The 16578-nt window shown below is 41.0% G+C and overlaps 1 protein-coding gene across 1 annotated transcript; it reads left to right on the forward strand.

The window, feature by feature from the left end:
• The first annotated feature begins 1156 nt into the window (after positions 1-1156).
• LOC112576972 (transmembrane channel-like protein 3) lies at positions 1157-14859 on the forward strand. Its single transcript, XM_025259880.1, has 24 exons — positions 1157-1449; positions 2046-3371; positions 3616-3783; positions 4315-4390; positions 4494-4575; positions 4873-4979; positions 5186-5245; positions 5874-6013; positions 6341-6488; positions 6809-6852; positions 7342-7504; positions 7974-8077; positions 8342-8411; positions 9138-9383; positions 9549-9677; positions 10111-10178; positions 10240-10249; positions 10344-10582; positions 11076-11198; positions 11429-11507; positions 11857-11899; positions 12302-12367; positions 12920-13121; positions 13460-14859. The coding sequence occupies exons 2-24, from the start codon at positions 3262-3264 to the stop codon at positions 14388-14390; spliced, it is 3408 nt and encodes a 1135-aa protein (XP_025115665.1). The 5' UTR covers positions 1157-1449; positions 2046-3261; the 3' UTR covers positions 14391-14859.
• The last annotated feature ends 1719 nt before the right edge of the window (positions 14860-16578 follow it).

Genomic DNA, 16578 nt, shown 5'->3' on the forward strand with positions numbered 1-16578 from the left:
CAGCCACGTGGATTGCATACTGCTCACATTTTGTTTGGCTTCCAGTGAATATTCTCGTACAAACACAGATGTTTTCTTGAACGAAGTTACCAACAAGTGTGTCATGTGATTATTAAATACCCCAAACCCCGATACTGATTTATAGTAGTGATAATATCTGTATATCATCAACAGTAGCTTAAATGAACTCTGACCTCTATATATTATTAATATGTTATTCTTGGACATAGTTGGGTAAACGGATATTTGCTTTCTTTTATTTAATGAAATAGAGTCTGTCCTCTAAATGTTCACAAAACACTGAAGCATTTTCCTCTCCTCAAGGTTATCTTTACTTCATCTTCCTCCTCCTTCTCATCATTGAAATCAGTTGACTACATGACAGATATTTAGCCAGTCTAAACAATCAGCTGGCGATAATATTTATTTTAAGTAGTATAGCTTGTGGTGCTGAGAATGTTCGAGAGAGTTGCACATCAAACCACATCGTTTCCACTCATCGGCAGGTGGGGTAGAAAATGATGACATCGATGATTACTGGTTAATAATTAGTGTACTACGCATGAGCAGAACGTCCTTCCGCCCTACAGGGAGCCAATTAAAAGCACTTTCATTACGACGATACACACTGATGATGGAACTATACTCCACCAAAGAAGACAACCTCTCAGAAGATGTCCCTTTTCCCTTTGTATCCTTCTCCCTGTTAGAAAAAATTGATCTGCTGATAAATACATACGATATCCATGGTAATAAATAAATATCCATGGTAATAAATAAATGGTAATAAAACCTAACTGCGTGTTTCCAATCGTGAAATGACATGTCACATTTCCAATTTGAAATTAAAAAAAATAAGCAGAAAATATCCCGTCTTCCATTTAAAAAACTGTTTGTTGAGTGAAGACAAAATATAACGTATGCAGTAATGGTCTTCATTTAGTAAAATGTCGGACTAAATTAGTTTCTTTTTCACGGTTTTAACAACACCAAGTCCGATGCTTCCGCATGAGTGAGTTTTGAGTGCCGGAGATGTATCAAAGCAGAGCTAATTGATTTCCCATAAACTGATCGAAGTGCTGGGTATTCATGGCGAAATCTTGCCAGTCCAACTGATCATTTTTGCCTCCAGTCGTCAGTAGTCAGGCCGAGGATGTGGGTTCCCATGGAATGTCTACTGATTCTAGAAAAGATAAGCATTAGTCCAACTTCAGACGACGCCGACGATGAAGGTTCTAGCACTCGTCAGTGAAATTTAGAGAAAGCAAGGAGGGACACGAGGGTTATCTTCCAGCAAAGACTTCTTTCTACTGTGATTCATAATTCGTTTGCTTCTCTTGATGAAGATGTGAAAATTTACTTTAAAAAGTCTTGTGGTGTGTGTTACCTGAAGTGGATTTATCGTCTGATTCTCTCGCTGCTCTTGCAATTAGCTTGGCTTGGCTAAGGGTAAAACTTTATGAAACTCTCAATTTCTCATAACTTGAGACGGTGAAAAAAAAATACTGAATATGACATGTAATTATACATTAGAGATTAACTTAATAAAATAGAAACAGTATGATAGAAAATTAATGTTCTCGAGTTTGAGATACTCTTACCCTTTTTTCAGTCCTCAGAGAGAAGTATTAACTCTAAAATTACTAAAAATGAATGTTAGACAATTTACTTTTCTCTCAAATTACTAGTGACAGTATACTTAGTGATACTATTTCTTTATTCTTCTTTTTTGATCACAATATCAGTTTTTTATTCGTATTTCATTTAAGCTTTTTGGGGCTAAAATTATTTGAGCATTTACATAATAAATGATTCTCCCACATTTTGGTAGTATCAGAAGTATTAAATTTTATAATCGACGATAGAAGTTGCCAATTACTTTTTTCTAATTTTCCTAAAGTTTTACGATTTTGTTCTAAAGACCTCGTCTGTCGCTCGTCTATCAAAGTACTCCTCCCAGCGACCGGTAACATTGAATGAATGAATAAATGAATGAATTATTAATTAAAACACGATTTTTTTCTGCTGCTCGTGCACCGTGACAGGTGAGGTCAGCCCTAGACATTAGCAGCTGAGATTTTGTTTCGATGTCAGTGACGATGTTGAGGTACCACGAGGCAGAAATGCGATTGAACATCGCAGGTGAAATCAATGCCAACATGCAAAAGCTTTCAAAATCCGTTGCCATCAGTGCAGTCCATGGCGATACCGGATGCAGGCTCGTGCTACTCGTGCTGACAACTGATGCAATGACAAATCCAAAGAAGACATGGACTCTGGTGCTTTTATTAACCAGTATAACACTACAAACTGCACTAAACTTTAAAAATTACTCATTTGATACCACTCACAATTGACGATTTTAATCTGTAAAAACTATTTTTTAAAAATTATACCATAGAAGTATGGCGATTGGATTGTTCAAGAGAATATAAGAATTATTAGACTGCTGATATTCATAAAGTATTTCGGTAATTCACATGAGGATTTTCATATGCGGATTTTCAGCTGAATGGTGGATTTGACTCTTTCCTGTCGACGAATAATATAAAAAATTGATAAAATCTTGGGAACTGCAATTTTGGTGTGTCCAAATTATTCAGAGGCACCTGACCATGTCGTACAGCGATTAATCCCAAGGTTCAGACAGCTGGGACAGAAACTGTTTGACATTTGGTGTGAAGCGGGTGGCAATGGACCACGATTTGTGATTCCATTTGCTCCCACATAAAGACTTGAACTTTGCCATCCTCTGCTCACTCAGCTGAGGTCCATTAAAAATGTATACGCCTAAACTCACACAGGACTCACATAAACATTTTGAGTTAGGTGCAGTGAACCATGCTTCCTCCTGCTCTCATGAATGCTGCTGCGGTCAGTGTAAAGGACGCGACCCTGAGAAGTGAGTATCAGAGTTCGAGAAGAAACTGGAAACTTAACATTATTCTAGTCATTAAAACTGACTCTACATAATGATGAGTCAATATGAAGATCGAGAAGCAACTCACTTCTGTTAACGATGTTCAAGTTAATAAACTCAATCGTCAGTACCAAAGGTCATGGTGATAGAACATCACTTCTTCAACTGTTCTAGTCAGTGTAGCAAACTCCGCCATAATGACATTATCTTGTTGAAATCGTTGTACTTGGCACCAATATATCAATATTCAACTCGATGATAAAAGGAAAAAAAGAAACTTAGACCTGTAACTCCCACGGACATAAGTCGAGATCAGTGGTGAGAGTCAGACGGACATAACGATGAGTCAGTTTGAGTGGTCGAGACGCAACTCGCGTCGAACATCATCGAGACGTCGACGAGGTCGTCGGTCAGAAAGGAACTCGTCGTCTCATGGAATGGGCATGTCAGAGTAAGCTCCTTTCAATTCTGGTTGGTCCACAATAAAAAAAAAAATAATTGCTCCTTTATAAATATACTTCTTTTTGACTTTCTTCCTGTATTATTAAAATATTGTTGACATCATTGTGGTTTTACAATACAACTTTATTCATCCCCAGGGGCAATTGAAGACATTGCTCGTACTAGCAATAATATATACATATAAATTATTTAACATAGTTGTCATTGTTTCTCATTGCTGCTGTCCTTGTCAGTGACCATGATGAGATCCTGCGAATGTACGACGACGAAGGTGAGGAGTGTGACGAGGACGAGGACATGGACGAGGAAAGTTTGCTGGAGAGGATACAGGATCAGAAGGACATCGTGGAGAACATTAAGCTCCAGCCGTGGCCCATGCACAAGAAACTGCAGATTCTGAGGTCTGATGTTGCTAGGATACCGCCAAATACTTGACGACCTGACGGCGACTACCTTGTGTTGTATAGAACTAGTGTCCACTGTACCTGGTCGTTGGTGTCTGTTCATATGGAAGAAGACTGAATGAGTCAATGAATGAATGTTTATGTTTTCCAGGATTTACTCAGAGTGATTTGCAGATATGATATACAGAAACACGGACGTGTATAGGTGGACTGCTGTCCGCCGAGACCAACTTTTAGCCTCTTGCAAACTTCTCCGCTGTTAGTCTTGGCGAGCCTAAACAATAAATGTAGCTAAACCGGAAGTTTTGTACACACCTGCCTCGTTTTAGTAGTTAATTGGGAAAAACTCGTCTGCCAGCAGTCCATTAGTACAAGTTTATGGCAGAAGTAAACTGAGTCACCAACAACCAAGCACCCATATATCTCATACAACAGACACTCTCACTCTAGAACTGTCTGTTACAATATAGACATAGTAAGCACCTTTATCAGGCGAGCAATTTTATTCTCACTTTACAATCTTTCCAGTTTGGCCCGAGCTTATATCGAGAAGCATGAAGGCAGCTTGTCCAGAGGTCAGAGCTATCAAAAAAGAGGTAAACAGGTCAGTGAACATCGTTTCTTTCTTTCTTTTTTCCATCATTCCTTCATTTTTAGACAGTGCATCTTTGATATGTGTTGTAGCTTGAATTACTCTCTTCTTGCAGCTACTGAAGCAATTCAGAAGGTCGTGGAACAATTTCGTCTGCTGGGTGACCCCGTGGGAAATGCGAATCAAGCGAATTGAAAGTAGGTGAAGGACAATGTAGTGTTTACCCATGTTGTTCTCATTCACTCCGATTTCCTTACACTTCCAATTTTACAACAACAAAAAATAATAATAATTGCTATTTCGCTCCTGCTTTCTTAATTAATGCTACGTGTATTGTGATCGCTTGAAAAGGGAAATGTTCATAGACTTCTGCAAATTTACGCATTTCTTAGGAATGCCTTAACTAAAAGCAAAGTTTTAGAAGCGAGATTAAAATAAAAGCTGTATAGGTATTCACACAACATACAACTGACTAATTCACTCTGTGTTCACAGGTCACTTCGGGTCGGTAGTGACGTCATACTTCGTCTTTCTCCGTTGGCTGGTGTGGATCAACATCTGGTTGACCTTGATACAGGTGTGCTTTGTCATCATACCTGAGGTGAGTCAAGGCTCCAGACCACAGTGCCAGGATGAATGTTAAACGTACTTCGCGATTTTTGATATCGTATCGTATTGAATCTGCGTTAATTGCTCGCAGACGGGTATATTACCACCCAGCGATACCCTCCACTCACTATGACAGACATACACACCAATAAATACACTGGAAGTTGATGAAATGTCTCCTCGGCTTTTGATGAGCAGCTGCTGTCGGGGACAAGTACGGGACGACAGAGAGGAAATCCATCCCTGAGGACGAACAGAGCACTGCCTATGACCTCATGACCATCCTAGATGCTGAGGTATGGGAGTCTTTCATGTTTACCGCCAGCTCTCGCTTCTCATTGCTGTAACCAGTGCATGAGGTATTATTATGTCAGTATGAATACAAGTTTATATGAAATGAAGATGTAAAAAACAACATCGACATTTGTAACAGGCTTTTTACGTGAATGATGAAAACTTGCAATAAATTCGAATCCTACCATACACTGCTACATAATTCTACTCTTACAGCTTCCCTCATAGCTCTGAAAAGTGTCAAAGTAGCTAAAGGCTTCAAAAATGTCCTTAAAATAGAATAAAATCAATCAATCAAACGTTGCTTTGATCACACTGTAAAATACCAAAGCACTAGGTTGCAATAAGCAAAAAGTTAACTCAGTGGTTATTTTACAGTGGCCATTAAAAGTGGTTACAAAAAGCTACACTTTTCTATGTTTTCGGAAAATACTTGCTGCTTTCAGTTTCATAGAAAAATGTGGATACCAGCTCCAACATTCCACACACTATAGTAACAAAAAGTAATTACATTAATTTATTGTAAAACATTTCCTCAGTCAACACAATCATGCACATCTTCGAAAGTTGACATTTTTTCCTGTCAACGCAGGGCATTGCACGATATTCACCATTGTTCTATGGTTACTATGGCAACGCTGAGGTCATCGGTCAAGGATACCGGTTACCCTTGGCTTACATGGTAACAACGCTGTTAGCCTTTGCCTACAGCTTCATCGCCGTCCTTCAGAAGTGAGTGTCACAGCATTTGAGTTCCTTCCTTTGTTAAAATAGTCATGACACCTCCGTCCCCTTAAAGCAATTCTTAATCGTTATCTGTTTCTCCTCTTTATTATTGTCTTGCAAATATCTTATTCTCTGAGTCTAAGGCGTGGACATCAAAATGTGAATAAAAGTTAGTCCAGAACTAAGCGTACATTGTGCTTATTTTGCTTATATTGGTTAGTCTTCTTGTTTAAAAAAAAACCTTTTTAATGGAGTTTCAGCTTAAGCCCTGATTAGTGCAGCAGTCGCAGACATGTCCATTATTAGTTTGTAATAAATGATATTCATTGACAGGATGGCAAGCAACGCTCGACAGAGCCGCATGTCAAACAAAGACGAGGAATTTGTCTTCACCTGGAAGCTTTTCACGGACTGGGATTTCATGGTGGGAAACACAGAGACAGCCACCACCAAGCATGCCTCCATCATCACCACATTCAAAGTAAGTTATTAGCATTGTCCAGCATGACAAGGTAGACCTTACTTATCTCGGAACTACCTTTAGACTGCCTTACCTTTCCAGTTCCTCCAAACACTCAACAGCTGTGATGATCAATGGTGAAAATGAGCAAAAAGAAGACAAAGTGCGTGAAGTTGTTTATTCTTAACACCAAATCATTTCCAAACTTTAGATTCAATTAATCAAACGATGACATTAAAAGAATTATGAATTATCTGTAAGTAGTTTTGTTTACACGAGAAAGCTAACGACCATCCCTATCTTCTCACTATTGCAAAGTATTCTCATTGTTCTCTGTGCAGGAAGCTATCATGGAAGAACAAGAAAAGGCAAGAGAGGGTAACAAGTAAGTCACACCATCTTGCTAAAATTCCCCTTAAAAACAAAGATAAACATGTCACACAGCACTAAACGAGTCGGTTTACTGTCACTAATCACATGACCCGAGTTTGATCAGCTGCTGGGAAGGAGAGTCGGGGTCAAGGTTCGTTACATATAAAAGTTTTAGAAATGTTGGGGATGGGATGGGATGGGGTGGGGAGTTTGCAGAAAACCTAAAATAATCAGTCAACTGATCAATGTTGCAAAAGTCGTAAAAAAATAAACAACTGCTTGATGAATGTTTCTAGTAGGTAAATAGATATCAGTAAGGCCTGCAGTGACCCCACTGATCTCCATTCCCAGAAGCTAAGAACTACAGCACAGAAAATTCCCATCAGTGCCTGACATGTAATGGCGAATCGTGTTAGCTTATATGTATTACAGACTGTGCAGTTGCTGTGTTCTGATACCTTTTGGTCTGTGACGGCGTGTGACGTGTGACACACGTGACCAGGTACGTGCTGATTACGGTGCGAGTTCTGGCCAACGTGCTCATCGCGGTGCTCCTGGGACTAAGCACCTACGTCATTCAGGTGTGTGTCGACCGATCTCGCAGACTGGACCTGGTCAAGCAGGCCAACAAGTCCTACGACGCCGGTTTCTGGGCAGAGAACGAGGTAAGACTAGAAAACCGACATGGAAAAGGTTTTCATGCGACACGAGGCATGCACACAGAGAGAATTAGTTCGTGTCCAAGTCTCGAGCAGGTGACTGGGTGACAGTGGTAGACAGCATGCTGGGGATGTACGTGTGAAGGATGTGCATCACGAACTGGATATACATCCGTGACGTACATCGTAGGATGTGAAGAAGAGGCTGAAGCTAACCTCCTCATTTAGTCAGATTCTTACATGGTGACATTTGTAGACGAAAATTCTTGACTGCACTTTACATGGAAACCTGGACACACGCAGGTACCTCATCGCACAAACACATCGACGAACACGCAAAGAGCAGACACGTGCATGCAGCGCCTCACGTTGTTTTTTGCGGACCATAGACGACGACAACGACGACGACGACGACGACGACGACGATGATGATGATGATGATGATATGATGATGATGATGATGATGATGATGCAGCTGACGATCGTGTTGACGCTCATCACTACGGTCTTTCCTGCTATCGTGGATATCGTCGCAGTGGCAGAGAATACCACCCACGCACAAACCTTCGTATGCAGCTGGCCAGGTTTGTTACCTGTGGCTACCTGAACAGGTGTATGACTGTGTGAAAGCTGATGAGGTGTGTAATTAGTGCCATAGGTGGACAGGTGTGTTATAAATACCCCTTTTGAACATTTTATTGAACATTTTATTTAATGGCTATAAGCCCAATCTGGCCAAGTATGTTATCCATGTCCTCACTCGAGCAAAACAGCCACCTTGTTACAGCTTTCTGTTGGCAAACAAGGTGTTTTAGCTAATAACTGCTGTGTTTTGTGTTCCAGGATTTTTCTTCTAAACCTTCTCAACATGTACACGTTTTTCATCGCTCTCTACTACAAGCAGAACGACCTGGTGAGTGTCCACTTCTTTCTCTCTCTCCTTCAGTGTATTCCTTATCTCCGTGACAGACTAACCTTTGACCCCTTTCCGTTCCCGCGGTATTGTATTTGCCCTATCTCGGGTAGTATTCTCTGTTGTCAGTATTGTTCATGATGAGAAGACTTGCGAGGCGATGTCTATGATGACAAAAGACTTTCTGAAAGAGCGAGGAAAAAAGCGCCGATGAACGGAGAAATGAGAGTGATTATGATAACATTATGTCGGCACTTGTTCACATTTCATGTTTGATGTTTGAGAAAATATGATTTTTTTTTTGTCTATACACCTTTTCTTCCTGTCTTCCAGCTTTTTTTATTTTTCCCATTTTATATTATTTCAATTAAACATTTACCCTTTACATCCTTGCCTTGACCCTAGTTATAGACTTGAAGTTGACCCAGGTGTAATGATCGACCTCAAGTGTTGTCCTGTAAATGTAAACAGACCCACAACTAGGCTGTTGACTGATAATCTAGAGCTACCCGTCATGCGTACTGAGGACTTGCTAGATACTAAACGGAAGTAAGAAACCCTGGAGGTATAAATGTACCTTGACTCGTCACCACCAATCCTAGTGGCTGGTCATAAGGGAGGTTTTCAAGCGAGGTTATCGTAGGTATCTGGAAAGTTCATGCTTTGAATAAGATGAAGTGGCTTTCAGTTGACTTACACGCACATCTACCTTGTGCACGTGTCTAGAAATCCTCGTCGACATCTTCAGCTTCATTGGCATCACAGTTCACCAACACTTCCTGTGACGGTACTACAGAGGCTGCCAATACCTCCATCATGGCAATAGCAACGACCGTTACTGTACCTTACATGGAGGCGACTGTCGGTGGTGGTGGTGAAACTGTGACCTACGGGAACATGACTGTGTGCCCGACACCAGCGACGACAACGGCTAATGGATCCAGTTTCTGCTGGGAGACTATGATTGGTCAGGTGAGTATGATCTACCTGGTGCTATAAGACAATCAAAGAGGAGATAAATTTAGAAATAAATATTTTTTTCACAGACAATTAACAGTTAATTAGATGCAGAACAAGAATATCGAATGATAGGGAGACAAAAACAAGAGACTTGCACTTGACAAGGTGTTTGTGCAGGAGGTCGTCAAGCTCACTGTCATGGATACAGTGACCATGGTGGTCCAGATCGTCATCGCCGAAATCTTCCGAAGCTACTTCATCAAGTACTGCAACAACATCTGCTGCTGGGATCTGGAGAAGACCTTCGTAAGTACATGTAGAATTTCGGAATGGCAGTATGCTGTGGAGGGATTCATGGAGAAAGGGAACTAAAGGGTTAGGAAAAATAGATGAAAACATGGATTGACGGTTTAAAGAAATAAATGAAGATAGTAAGGATGGATGGACAAGAAATGGCGGAAGTGTAGAAAGATGAATGAGTTCAAAGGTTGATGAAGACAGGCTAACAGACTGATCGTTTTCTGGACATGACATATTCTTCCTAATTTGTGTTTTATTTTTTAGACTGTAGCCGTTGGAATTTTCTTCCTTCCATCTCAGTCTCTTTTCCTAATCACCGTCATTATTTGGTACCTCATGACTAATTCTGTCATTCAGATGTCAGCTTTATTAGAATTGTTTTATCAGTTATGATCAATCAGTGGTTCAATCATCTTGATTGTTTATATTTTCTGTTCAGCCGGAGTATCCAGATTTCAAAACGGCTGAAAATCTTTTGGCTCTAATCACTAACCAGGGGATGATATGGTAAGTACATGTCATAAGATGTTGCTCTTTATCAATAAAAAATATTTTTCAAAATGTAAAGTTACAAATCTGTGACAACTATCTTTGGCACTTTAATACACGAGAAGCCAGTTCCGTAAAAATACTGTCAATGGATTGTTTTCCCGCTCCCTGATGTTGTGACAGGCTGGGCTTGTTTTTCTCCCCGGGCTGACCCTGCTGAACTTGCTGAAGCTGCTGCTGCTGATGTACGTGCGTTGCTGGGCGACCCTCGTCAGCAACGTCCCCGAGGAGCGCATCTTTCGGGCCTCGAGGTCCAACAACTTCTACTTTGCCCTTCTTCTGGTCATGCTCTTCCTGTGCATGTTGCCTCCCTTGTTTGCCATTGTCACCATCGAGCCCTCCCCTCGCTGCGGACCGTTCAGGTGACCAAATTGAAATTTAGAAAGAAAATACTTTGTGTATATAACTGTAAATTTTAAAGGATAACAAAAGCATTTTATGTTTTAAAGTGGAAAAAATCTTTTGATATTATTTTGGGACGGTCACATTTTAAACGGTTTTTTGACATGTGGACTTCGTTATGGAAGTTATTTTGTTGATGAAAGTTACTCTCTGACATTCTTATTAATGTCACTGCGGCATAAACTATAGATTTACTAATGTCAGAGATGTTTCCGGAAAACTTCCGCTGCCCACCCAGCATGAACGGGTACATGAGTTGTCAATGAAGGTACACGTATGTCCTGCCCCGAGGACCATGTTCACTGTCCCTGCGGTCACTTGGATAAAGAAGCCTTTTTTTCGTACCTTAGGCATAAGCTATATATTTACACAACATGTGGGATGACTGTGACAGACTACGTGTTCACCCGTTGTCTTGTATTCATCCCCAACCTGTTTTCTCATCCACTGCAGTGGTTACCAGAAAAGTTACTATGTGCTGACTCGCACTATGGAGACCCTCCTACCCGCTAGCATCAACTCGGCACTGCAATACGCATCACCTGGAGTCATCATTCCTGTCTTTATGTTACTCGGGTATGTCTATATATATATTACAAGAGTCATTCATCTTATATTTATTTTACTCGGATTAGTCCATGTATGTACTAGAAGAGTCATCATTTCTTTGAGTTACTTAGGGTGTAGCTATCAGGTATTACTACATACTCATCCTCTCGCGTCCAGTGTGGTCCCGATGTTGTTATATCACATGTTACCCAGTTGTTACCCCAGTCGCTGACATCACTCCTCCTGTCTGGCCACAGGATGACCATCTACTACCTGGTGTCCACGAGCCGCTCTCTCCGCGAGGCCAACAACGAGCTGAAGATGATGCTGGAATACGTGAGCACACAGCCAGTCTCATGCGACACCCCGAGACAGACAAACATGTCACACTTGCAAACACACTCGCAAGCAGAATCCGCCACATCTTTAAAAGAACATTATTTTTTAACTTGGTGCAAACAATCTGAATTATTTTAAACACTAAGTGTTTATTTCGTGAATTTTTTAATGCGAAAATGTGTCTCTGCGAGCGTCTCTCGCTTCTTGCTTCTCTCTTTTTTTAATTTTTCTTTCTCTTGAATGTGTGTATACGTGCGCGTGCGTGCGTCCGTATGTGTGCGTGCGTGCGTATATACATATCTATACATATCTGTAAAGAACTGATGGTTTTCTAATCACACTACAGGAACGGACAGAGGGGCGGAGGAAAGTATACGCAATGGCTGACGGTAAATATTCAATGACCTCTCATAGCCACTCCACCTGGTCACTAAGTTCGTACTAACCTTTGCACAGTGAGAAGGAGAATTAGGTCGGGGACTTTATAAAATACTTCTTTTAACAATTTTTTTGCGAACAGTCTACGATTAAGAGCAGTTGTTATTAAAGTAGTTGGTATGGATTGTCGTGTAGCTCAGTCAACATTTATTGTCTACTCTGAGCGACGAGCCTTTCAGAAAGCTGCTTTAAAATTTTTCAGTTAAATGTAACTAGCGATGTCATTCTCCTTTTAAAATAATGTTTAAAGTTAAGAGATGTTGACACATCCGGTCTACCATCATCATAAATGAACATAGTAACACGCACAAAATCTCGCCCACACTTTAATCATTTAAATTTCTTCTAATTAGCTAAACAAGGAATAGCAACCACTGGAAAAGAAAGTGGCGGCAATACAAGCAAATTCGCTTCAACTGGTAAGTTTTCTAAGTTGTGTCCAACAAAAATACTTAAATAACACTTGCATTCTTTAAAAACGCGATTACTTAAAATTAATGATACATATATATAGAACGGTTAGTCGTCCCAACTAAAAAAAAGTGATTCTATTGCCTTCTCAGTCGTGATTTTGCACTCGTTTGTACATTTATTTAATCCTGCACAGTTCATGTCAGTTTTTATTCTTGAATGAGACAATAAAGGTAGGTTATCACAATCAATGGACTTGATCAGCACAATGACGAAGTAAATGCTCACCTGTGGGTGTGCTTGCTATCGACGACATTCCTGCTAATACCAATCAGGCCAAGTATAAAAAATGTTTGCTTGTTGTGCAAACGACCGATCAGTTTAAATATCAAAACGGCAATCAGTTGCCTACACCAACAACCAGCCGACGTAAATGTTGGTATGTTGTACATACTCAGGTGTGCATTGTTTGTCATTTTCCAGTATAACATGAATCAGAACCACATCAATTTTGCTCTTTCTCATAATTTTGTCCTTCTTTTTCTAAATTTTGTTTGCAGCGTCGTCAGTGCTTAAAATGGCTCAGATGGCTAAGATCATCACAAACATGACACCAGGCCAAAAAAACAGCAAATCAGCGAAGGGTGACGCTAGCAGACACAAGGTGGCGCCGGCTGTCCGCCCCAAACCACAGGTGCCGGTTGCCGTGGTGCATGGCAAGAGATCACTTAAACGGGTGGCAGCCGCGGCCGCAATTAGCAAGTAAGCAATGCTTGGGACACAAATACATGAAGCTAGCGTTTGTTGTGCACAAAAATGCAATTAATTAAAGTTTCTTGTGGCCCTCCCCTATACGTATGCACCACCTGTGAAACTTTGTCGCAGTCTGAGCCAATCAAAGGTGAGTGTAGCAATACTCCTATGCTTCCGCCACCTAGGGAATTGTCTCCCTTTCCCACCACCACTACCGCCATCAACATCATTATCTTTTTCTTTCGTTCTTTCAGTCACTGGTTTATTGAATAACTATGATCATGTATGACTGAAATGAGAAAAATAAAACAGGTCTCATTATTTGTGTCGTGTTTCACGTGTCACAGGTTTCAGCATAGAGCGCCACAGGAACCAGAAAGGGTTGTACAGCGACGACTTCCGGAACGAAGCCAAGCAGTTCCTAGTGGTGTGCGACGTCCTGCTGTAGTCTCACTGGATAATGACGACGGGTCTGGCGACGAGGACATGTCCGTCTATTCCTGCGTCTCCTCTGATAATTCGGGTGTTTTCATCGACGACCCGACTGCTGCTGTCGATGCCAGCGGTCATCTTCGGCCAGTAGAAGAAGACGACGTTTTCTTAGCGACACAATCCAGCATCAGCGAAGACGAACAACAAGAACAAGGCACTGACGACATCAATGACGATCATAATGATGAGGTGGAGAGGACTGAAGGCACACGCAGCAAAAAAAAAGCAAAGCTCAAGTCTGGTCTGCTCCTATCGGCAGCCACCCTTTCAAGTAGGACAAACTCACAGCAAGACACTCAATTAGCGCCCTCTCCAGTCAAGGGCACAGCACGCCATTGGTCTCGACACAAAGTTCAACCCGAGTCGCTTCCAAACATCACCGTGGTTGACTTTGGCGAAGAAGATTCGCGGTTACGTTTGGCGGAAGCGGATCTGGAGCAGCCGGAGGTGACGAACGACCAACGTTATGTTGAGCCAGTGGTTGTCGTGGAGAACGAAAGCGATAAGACTTCCTCAGCTCGCACCAAGAGACCAGACTTAGCAGCAGCAGGCAGAAAGTCGCGAATTCTTACTCGAGCTGCTGCAAAGACAACGAAAGGAAGTCGAGGAGATATCCCTGTCGTGTCCGGTGGCAAGAAGCTGTCAAACGTGGTCTCTGCGATGAAAGGTGAAGCATCTTCTCACACAGCCCCTGAAGACACCAGCAAGGACACAGACAGGCAATCTTCGAAACGAAAATTTGCCAGCGCTCTGGCGCGATTCCAGAGCATCGAACAAACAACATGAAGCTTGTCTGAGTTTTCCTCTCACATACATCAGTTCTGAGTGTCCATCTCATGGGCTTAACGAGGCATGACTGCTGACTAACTACGGCTTTAAGACTTGTAAAAGCAAACAGCTGGACATAAAACACAGAGCTTATTTTACACAAAGTTTTATGAAGTTCTCTCGAAGAGCAAACAAACAAAACTTTAAAAAGAAGTGGATCTAATCTCGATTATTTTAATTTGAAGGTAACGGTAAGAAACATACACAAATATTTTTGTCTCTTGTTCTGAAATAAAAGTGTAATCCGTACAAGACTTGCTTTGGTTTTTATTTCATTCCGCTACAGTGGGAGACTTGGGCAAGGTGCTAGCTAGGCTATGACACATTCAGTTAACATGCCATTCAGTTAATAGCCATTCAGCAATCTTACAGGGGTATACTTTACCAGGTATCAACTATGAACTGTGGTTGCAGTCACCAGGCAATGAGGCCCTGAAACCGGAGAACCTTATAATTAGCCCAACTCCTAATGCTAGCCCCTTTTTCGGTTTGTAAAAAAAAAAAAAAAATGTCATAGAATCCTAAACCTTCATGTAGTCACGAAAGCCGAAAGTCTCATCGTTGCTGATCGGGCCTTTGAAGTTTTTACTTTTCGGTCTTGGGACGAAATGGACATGGCTGGGACGAATTGACTAATGCTTGGGGCGATATGACTGGTGCGAGATGGCAGGTGACCCGTGCATCGACTGTGTGACCTTCTCACCGGTGAGCTGCATGAAGAAACCGTTATGCCAAGGTAAAGAAGTCAGGCAGTCGATAGTGGTAATGACGATGACAATGACAATGATAATTCTTTATTAGCAAGAGATAAAGCAAGCAAGAAATATGCTTTTTTCCATTAAGCCATTGCTCTTTAAAAGGGAGAAAAATAAGCTAATTACAATAACTAAGTACTAAATGAGTAAGTAATAAACATAGCACGATATCAAAAGAGAGTGAAAGGTGAATATGTACCAAAGCAGTAGTTAAAACCGATATATTTACAAGGGTTCTGGAGTTGTGAAGTATCTTTAATGTTTTATGGCTTAGGAATCTGTTAGAGGAGGCATCATCAAACTTCCTACATTCTATCATATGTATTTTAGCTATTGACATCAAAAGCAGTTTAGGGAATTTTAAATTGCTTTAGATTGAGACGGAAGCTATATATATATTCTACGGTGCACGCTCCCTGAGTATTTCAAACTTGATTTGTAAAGGTCTGTTCTAGGAATGGAAATATAAAATGCTGGGGACAGTTAACCCATCAGTATTTTATGAACGAAGATGCATTTCTTGAATTTTAGTCTGTCAGAGGATCACATAACTTCCAGACAGGCGAAGCCAATGGCTGTATTTTGGGTTTAGGTAAAGCTGCTTTAATTGCTCGCCTCCGAACACTTGCTATAGGCCTTACCAAAACACCACTAGCGGAGTCCCATAGGGTGGAAGCGTAATCAATAGTTGACTAAATATAGGATGTGGATAACGGACGTGTGTAGGTAATACTGATACATGTTTGTGATGTGTATTAAAATTTCCGAGAGTGAGGAATTAATTGGTACTTATAATTCTAGAGAGGAGGTTTTCTGTGCTATAGTTTTGTTCAGTCTGTGAGGTAGTGTGCAGATGAAAATCATCTAGTATAGGCTAAAAAGAACAATCTAGAGTTCTAGACCATTGGTAGATGGGGGGGGGGGGGGGGGACCCAGCACTCTCTTAAATCCACGAACAAGACCAAAGACAGAGAGAGCAGTCTCCTCAAGCCACTAAGGCGAAGGGACATCACTCTCCATGTTGGTTGTTTTTTGGGGTTTTTTGTCGCCTCAGTCTTTCCTTTGTTTTTGATGCTATTAAGGCATTCAACATTATTATTTTATTATGGCAAGCAGCATTATCATGTTATCATAGCATTCAGCACTCAGTGTCCATGGGATCCCATATCGCCCTATATGCGTGACGTGTAACTCGATTATGTCCCTTGTATTAAAAAAAACGTCGTTCATCAACATCATGTTACCAACGATTTGATTGGTGTATTTCTATAGCAGTCGATTTTTCAGGCAACACTTTTACAGCCATCAAGCTTAAAATACTAGTGTAAGTTATCAAAAAGTAAAGAGTTCTAAGAAAGTTTTAGTGTTCTCAGAATATATTTGCATGTCGA

Source organism: Pomacea canaliculata, linkage group LG1, assembly GCF_003073045.1.
Source record: "Pomacea canaliculata isolate SZHN2017 linkage group LG1, ASM307304v1, whole genome shotgun sequence".
NCBI lineage: Eukaryota > Metazoa > Mollusca > Gastropoda > Architaenioglossa > Ampullariidae > Pomacea > Pomacea canaliculata.